The following is an 8,205-nucleotide window of genomic DNA, read 5'->3' as shown; positions in this document are numbered from 1 at the left end:
CTATTTATTCACTCATTTTGCTATTTTCTAGTGCATTTTTGGCCTTAATTTTTTTCAGTTTCTTTCCCGCTCTGTAACTGATGAACAGCACCAAGAAACCCACCTCATTCTCTTGTGCCAGCCATTCCACAGGAAATTTTCCTGGTACTGAAAATGTTATCTTCCATTGATGTCTCAAGCATCTGAATTTCCATAATTTCTTTCTTTCTTTCTGTAGTCTTTGCCATCACTTTTCTCTGTTGTGTCTAAAAATGCCTGTATTCTTCAAGACACATCTCAGGAGTTTCATTCTAAATGATTTTCCTACAAACACATTCACTCCCACAGTTAAGGAGTACCTTAATGCGCAGTCAGATTTTCTTTAGAATCCCAAGCCATCATACAATATTGTCTACAGAGCATCTCTCCTTGGCAGTCTCACAGCACCGCAAATGCCCATGTCCCAATCAATACTCATAAATCTCTCTTCCTATGTGCCTCCCACTGTGTCCCTAAGAGAATTAACTATACCAGCAATTTCCCTTTTTCCCAGGACAAACTTATATGCCTTCTATATCTCTTTTTATTAAATTATAGTAGCTGCCTACTATGACTCCTGAATCTCTCGTGTACATATATGCACTTTTTTTTTTAATCCTCCGGCTCTGATTTTGCTGTATCTGAGCTCAGACCACACCATCTCCCCCCTCATGGATGCCTTCCATGTTACCAGTGGTCTCTTCCTACTCTATACTGCAGTACAGTGATTTCTAAAACATAGATCTGTTCCTGTCACTCCTCTGTGAAAACTCATCCATGGTAAGTCTGACCAGACTGCATTTGGGGACTGGACAGAGTGAGAAGGGATCTTGTGTCAGCCAGGATTTCTGGTAGACGCCCCTATGCACTATCCACTTGTGGTGGTCGGGGGCGGGGAAGGGGCGGGATTGAGCCCCCTTCCCCCCTCCTCCTTACTGCGGAAAGCTGCAGAGCTAAGGGCACTTACTTCCTATTCACCAGTCAGCAGGGAGGGATCCTCTGATCAGCCACGTAGGCATTCTCTTCTCTCTGGAGGAAAAGGCCCAGCAGCTGTCGGAGGAAAAGGCCCACCAGCTGTCAGAGCAAAGGGACATGTCGCAGCTAAGTAAGAATTTGGGTGATTCGAGTCCCCCGGCCGAGGCCCCCAAGCCTCCGGTCTATAGCCGCCCTACGGTTCTGATGCGGGCCCCGCCCGCCTCCTCTCGGGCTCCGCCAGTCCCTTGGGATCCACCTCCGATTGATTTGCAGGCTTCACTGGCCGCTTGGCAGGCACCTCAGCCTGCTTGGGAGGCCCCACAGGGCCAGCCGCCTACCCCAGTGGCTCAGATGGCCCAACCTCCGGCCCTGGGGGGCCCGATGGTCCAGGCTCCCCCTCTGGGAGGCCCGATGGGCAAGCCTCCGACTCCCGGAGTCCTGATGATCCATCCTCCCCCTCCGGGAACCCCGATGGCCCAGCCTCCGACTCCGGGAGTCCTGATGATGCATCCTTCAGCTCCCGGAGCCCCGATGGCCCATCCTCCCCCTCCGGGGACCCCAATGGCCCATCCTCCCCCTCCGGGAACCCCAATGGCCCATCCTCCCCCTCCGGGGACCCCGATGGTTCATCCTCCCCCTCCGGGGACACCGATGGCGCATCCTCCCCCTCCGGGGACACCGATGGCTCACCCTCCCCCTCCGGGGACACCGATGGCCCATCCTCCCCCTCCGGGGACCCCGATGGCCCAGCCTCCGACTCCAGGAGTCCTGATGGCCCAGCCTCTGACTCCGGGAGTCCTGATGGTCCAGCCTCCTGCTCCGGGAGCCCCGATGGCTCAGCCTCCGCCCCCGGCAGCCTTGATTGCCCAGCCTCCGCCTCCAGGAGCCCCGATGGCCAAGCCTCCTGGTCCCGGAGTCCTGATGATTCATCCTCCAGGTTCGAGAGCTCCGATCACGCAGCCTGCAGCTTCAGGAACCCCGATGGCACAGCCGACAGCCCCACCTGCACAGCAGCCTCTGGCGTCCTGGGCCCCACAGGCTCAGCCTCTGATTCTGCAAATCCAGTCTCAGGTTATAAGGGCTCCTCCGCAGGTTCCCCAGGGCCCACAGGCCCCGCCGGCGCAGCTGGCCACACCCCCGGGCTGGCAGGCCACCTCGCCGGGCTGGCAAGCCCCGCCACAAGGCTGGCAAGCCACACCTCTGGCTTGGCAGGCCACGCAGGTCACTTGGCAGGCTCCGACAATTACCTGGCAGGCACCACCTGTGCGCCAGGGCCCACCGCCCATCCGGCCGGGCCCACCGCCCATCCGGCCGGGTCCCCCGCCAGTGCGCCAGGCTCCACCCCCGATCCGCCAGGCACCACCGCTGATACGCCAGGCACCACCACCCATCCGGCCTGCCCCACAGGTCCTGGCCAGCCCACCACCGCTCTGGCAGGCCCTGCCGCCCCCGCCGCCGCTGCGGCAGGCCCCGCAGGCTAGGCTGCCCTCCACGCAGGTGCGGGCGGCGCCACAGGTGCGGGCAGCGCCACAGGTGCCCACTGCCCCACCAGCAACGCAGGTGCCCACGGCGCCTCCTGCTGGCCCGCAGGCGCCCCAGGCTGTGCTGTCGGCCCCTTTGTCGGCCCCACAGCCTACACACTGCCCGCCCATCATCTGGCAGGCCCCCAAAGGCCAAGCCCCAGTGCCACACGAGCTGCCAACGTCGATGGAGTTCCAGGAAGTGCAGCAAGCCCAGGCTCTGGCCTGGCAGGCTCCTAAGGCTCCTGGGCAGTTCTGGCAGTCTGTGCCCACCCAGGAGGCCCAGAGGCAGGGCCCACCACTGGTTCAGATGGAGCAGCCCTTTCAGGGGGTCCCGGCCTCCCAAAAGGCCCTCCAAATCCAGCTACCCACCCAGCAGGCCCAGCCCTCGGGCCCGCAAGCAGAGCTGCCCACCTTGCAACTCCAGCCCTCCTGGCAAGGCCCCCCTACAGCCTTGCAGGGCCAGCCCGGAGCTCCCATAGCGGCAGCAAATTTTCCCATGGGCTCCGCTAAATCACTGATGACTCCATCGGGAGAATCCAGGGCCTCTTCAATTGAACGCAGGACCTCTTCGAAGGAACGCAGGACCTCTTCAAAGGAACGCAGGGCCCCTTCGAAGGATCGCATGATCTTCGCTGCCACTTTTTGTGCTCCAAAGGCAGTGTCAGCTGCCCGAGCACACCTGCCGACTGCCTGGAAAAACTTGCCTGCCACATCGGAGAACTTCACTGCCACTTCAAGAGTCTTTCCAACTACCTCCCGGTTCCAGCCTGCCTCTTCTAATGCCTTTCAGGGCCCATCTGCCCCCTCAGAGACCCCGAAGTCACTGCCACTTGCTCTGCAGGATCCATTTGCCTGTGTGGAGGCCCTGCCTGCAGTTCCATGGGTTCCACAGCCCAATGTGAATGCTTCAAAAGCATCCCAGGCAGTGCCTACCATCCTGATGGCTACGGCAGCTGCCCCCAAGGCAATGGCCACCATTCAAGAGGCCTCGAAAACCTCTGCTGAGCCTCCACGTCGCTCTGGCAAAGCTACCCGGAAGAAGAAACATCTGAATACCGAAGAGGACAGCAGTGGCCAAATGCTGGCCCTGCGTGACTGGCAGGCACCGAGACCCTGGGAAAATCTGAACTTGAATGACTGGGAGATTGAAAACCCTATCCAGGTCCTGGGTGACTGGGAGGGCCCAAGTACCTCCCGCGGCCTGAGTGGCTGGGAGGGCCCTAGTACCTCCAGGATCCTGAGTGGATGGGAAGGGCCCAGCACAACTTGGGCTCTGAGTGCCTGGGAGGGCCCAAGCACTTCGAGGGCCCTGGGTCTCTGGGAAAGCCCAGGTAGCCCTCAGCCCTTGATTATCTCTGAGTTCACCAGTCTCTCTCAGGGATTTGGTGCCACCCAGAATGACCCCAGGTTGGAGACTCAGCCATTGTCTCCCTTGGATGAGAGAGCAAATGCATTGGTGCAGTTCCTCTTGGTCAAGGACCAAGCCAAGGTGCCCATCAAGCGCTCAGAGATGGTGAAATTCATCATTCGTGAATATAAAGATGAGTGCTTGGATATCATTAACCGTGCCAACAATAAGCTAGAGTGTGTCTTTGGTTATCAATTGAAAGAAATTGATCCTGAAAACCACTCTTACATTATCATCAACAAGCTGGGGCACCATAAGGGTGAACCAGTGGCATCCTACTTAGACAGGCCCAAGTTAGGCCTTCTTATGGTGGTCCTGAGTCTCATCTTTATGAAAGGCAATTGTGTCAGGGAGAACATGATCTTTAATTTTCTGTACAGGTTAGGCTTGGATGTCCGAGAGACACATGCTCTCTTCGGAAATACAAAGAAGCTCATCACCGAAGTGTTTGTAAGGCAGAAGTACCTAGAGTACAGGCGAATACCCTATACAGAGCCAGCAGAATATGAGTTCCTCTGGGGCCCCCGAGCATTCCTAGAAACCAGCAAGATGCTTGTTTTGAGGTTTTTGGCCAAGCTCCATAAGAGAGATCCACGGTGCTGGCCTTTCCAGTACTTTGAAGCACTGGCAGAGTGTGAATCTGAAGATTTGGATGAGGATGAGCCCGGATCTGGTGATAATGCTGGTGACCCCACCAGCAGTTCCCCTCCCCGCTAATGTGGTTCCATCCGCAGATATCTCATTCCTTTGGGTCCCTGGCCAGAGGCCGCTGACAGGGGGGCAGGGTGGGGGGGGGGTGGGGGGGTGTTTTGTTTCTGGTGTTTATGTTCCAGTTCTATGTGTGTAAGTTTGGATTTCAATTTGGTTCAACTTGATATCTGCCAAAGCTTTGTACATTTTCATGTGGTGTTGATTTCAATTGGCTACTGTTCTATTTGGTATTTTGGCATCTGTATTTTTAAGTGAGATCTGTGATTCTATGTTTTGTGTTATAATTGTTATGTTTTGGTATCAGAGTTGTGCTGGCTTGTGAAATGAATTGAGAAGCTATCCATCTCATTCTGGTACAGATTATGTAGTATTGAAATAGGCTGTTCTTTGAACATTAAAATGACTCATCAGTAAAAGCTGTCTGCAGAAAAATAAATATCTATATCTATATATATAAATATACTTTCAGCATAACATGCAAGTGTTTGTCTTTATTCTAATTTCTACTCTAGATGGTGGGAGCCCAGTTTTCCCATACTCTCTGAATAGATCTGAACATCAAGAGCACTACCGGTGATAGTAGTAACCACAGTGATGAAACTTTCTCAAGGACACTGCTGCATTTATCACAATAATGCAGTGATTTATGTTGTGAGATGAAATGTAAGATTTCCTTAATTCAGGAGTAAAACTTCACAAGTCAGTGAGGTTGAATCAGAAATAGGTTGTATACCTCATCTGATTTAATCCTTACAATAGTCTTTTAAAGTAGGCGTCATTCCCATTTTATAGGTAAGTATCTAAGACTCCATTAGATCAATTAAATGGCACAGTTTAGTTAAATTGTAATTTGAAGCAGACTTTTTTCCTTAAGGTTAAGGTTATGTGGGAAAAGAAGATCATCTTCCTGCAGATTGCAGGTGGCAGTGGAGAGGAAAGGAGATACATAACTAGTGACATGGAGATCTAAGGGGAAGTTCCTGGTTGGGATGGGGGCATAAATCCTAACATACAAGGGAAGTCAACTGATAATGTCTGAGGTTTCTAAATCATTGTAGTGATTTAGAATCGATCCTTGGGTACAGAACCTGATGTGGGAGGGAAGGCAAGTGGGGAGTGAATCCACCTGAAAGGTGGAAAGGTGCACATGGACACACCAGAGTGGTGTATGCAAAAGGAGTTTCCTGAAGTTACTACTCTTCATGTGGACCAGAATCATCTGCACTGCTGCTACATTTACTGTCCAAAAGGATCAAGAATTTTATCCTAAAGTCCCCTTCTCTGGGTAAAGATGAAGTTCCAGATGTAAGGTAAATGGTGATAGTGGAATTCTTCTGCCACCTAGTGGTGTGCCACTGGTTCTGTCCGTTGCTCCTGCAGCGGTACAGTGCAACCCCTGCTACAGTGCTTAACCTCATACGCTGAATACCTGGGTTTGGCTACTACTTGCTTCATAATCTTTGCCCATAATTTTACTGGCATATGTGCCCAAGCATGCTTTCTTTTCTCTTGTATCATAGGATAAGGTGAAATCTCTTCCTCAAGTGCAAGCCACTGGCACTTAGGAAGCTGAGCCTCTATAGTGTGAGGTGAACTTATAAAATGGAGAGTCCTTTTGCAGCACACACAGAGTTGAGCTTCCTAGGGTGACTGACCCCATTACAGGACTTGCTTGGCTATAGGGTATCTTTGGCAAGTTGTCCAAGTGGCTAGATTTTCCAGAAATTCAGAGGAAGTTTCTTGTAAACTCTTTGGGTCAGTGGTACTGTGTTTCTGCCCCAAATCAATATTTACTTATTTTGAGGACAGCGACTAATGCCCACTGAAGGCAACAGCACTGCCCCAGCTGAGAACTATGCCCAAAAGAAGATTTTATGATATAGTAAAGTGTCCCATTGATTTAGTTATTTCTTGTTTGTTTTTAGTTCATGTATTATTTTTTCTATAGTTTTCTCCAAATCATTTACTCATGGGTGCTTGAGTAAGTTGCTCTTGGTGAAGCAAAGCCACAATCCTCCATCTCATTTATCTCATATCTGATGTAAAACAAATAACCTTATTTAACTAATGCCAAGGGCTTAAGACCTGAGTTGCTTTAAATGGTACTGAGATATGAATTATAAGAATAATGAATTTTTAACTACAAATAACATAATTAGCCAAATATTCAATGGAAAAGTTAAAGAACAGCTGACATTATAAAGTAAGAAGGCAGAAAACAAAACTCTGGGAATACATGAAAATACAGGGTAAGAAGCAGTAAGAACAAATTTAAAACCCATATATTTGAAAGTTCTAAAATGTAGATAAATGTAGTACAAAGCTGTTGATGGTAAAATGGATAAAAAAATAAAACCTTTGTAAATAAATGGGCAAAAGGTATCAGATAACAAAAAAAAAGAACGAAAGAAAAGAAAATGAAATGCACGTGGCAAATAACATTGAAAAGTATTCCACCTCCATTAATATCTAAAAACAGAAATATTAGCTCAGCATTCCAGTTTTCATTCATTAAATTGGCATGGAATAAAATAAAAGCCCATGGAACACCCAATGTACACAAAGTTGTTATGAAACTGACACCTTAATTATACACTACTGATGAAAGTATAAATTACTATAATTTACCCAGAAATAAATTCAGCTAACTGAAACTTCAAGAGGTTTAAAACTACATATACTATCTTACCTACAAATTCCTCATATGGAAATAATCTGCAGGAGGGGCAAAGAGTTCCTCACAAAAAGAACTGCTTATGTAAGGAAGACTTAGGATATGGACTTGCCTTCTCCCCATACAACCATACAAGCATTAAGGTGGTATATTGAGTTTTCTGCCGAAAAGATCAAATGTTTCCTCAGGAAACAACTTGAAGTTTGTTCCAACACAAAATTATGTGCTCTGGAGCAGTGGCATGACAATCTCTACTTGAAACAGTTTAAAGTAGGTGCTAACAGACTCTCAACAAAGCCATAAACCAATCTCAATAAAAGTCTTTTCACATTAAACTATATGACCAAATTGAGTGCACAGTTGTATAGGATTATAAGCAAACTGACATATTAAGATATTTACTTAAAAATGATTACCTGAATTTTGGAATGACGTTACTCTAAGCCATGCCTCCTGATAGCCATAAAGACAAAGGTCAGTTGCTTGTCAAAGCCATCCATAAATCAACAATGTCAGCAAACAAGAATTAATAACTGTGGCTATGATGGATGGAGCACTTCCAAGGGCCCTTATGGCCTTTACTGGACATCGAGCCCACTTGTTAATTTACCTTCAGAGTTACAAGCACAGCCACAACTCATGCTACTTTCTTATTTACTGTCATAATATTTGAAAGAATATAGGATTATTCCTGACAGTCTTGCGTCTGTTGCCAAAGCTAAAATCTAGGCATCTCCCTCATATGATCAGTCATACTGCCATGCCAGTTTTACCATCTTGTATAGTCAGTGTTTTCCCTTCTCTCCATTCCTGTGGCCATTGTTGCTTCCCTGAACTTAGAAGCTGCTACTGGCATGGTCTCTACCTTCAGTAATTCCCCTCACACAAATTACTAC

At 49.1% G+C, this 8,205-nt stretch overlaps 1 protein-coding gene across 1 annotated transcript; it reads left to right on the top strand.

Annotated features, from left to right (window-relative positions):
* The first annotated feature begins 882 nt into the window (after positions 1-882).
* Positions 883-5,109, top strand: MAGEL2 (MAGE family member L2). The gene has a single exon (XM_027067877.2). The coding sequence runs from the start codon at positions 1,111-1,113 to the stop codon at positions 4,639-4,641; it is 3,531 nt and encodes a 1,176-aa protein (XP_026923678.1). The 5' UTR covers positions 883-1,110; the 3' UTR covers positions 4,642-5,109.
* Positions 5,110-8,205: the final 3,096 nt, after the last annotated feature.

The sequence above is a fragment of the Acinonyx jubatus genome, chromosome B3, assembly GCF_027475565.1.
Source record: "Acinonyx jubatus isolate Ajub_Pintada_27869175 chromosome B3, VMU_Ajub_asm_v1.0, whole genome shotgun sequence".
Lineage (NCBI taxonomy): Eukaryota > Metazoa > Chordata > Mammalia > Carnivora > Felidae > Acinonyx > Acinonyx jubatus.
The sequence above is the reverse complement of the archived record's forward strand: the minus strand, read 5'-3'. Positions and strand labels throughout refer to the sequence as shown.

What these genes read in the sequence shown, in the direction of transcription:
- MAGEL2 (XM_027067877.2), top strand. Translation starts at nt 1,111, where the DNA reads ATGTCGCAGCTAAGTAAGAATTTGGGTGATTCGAGTCCCCCGGCCGAG.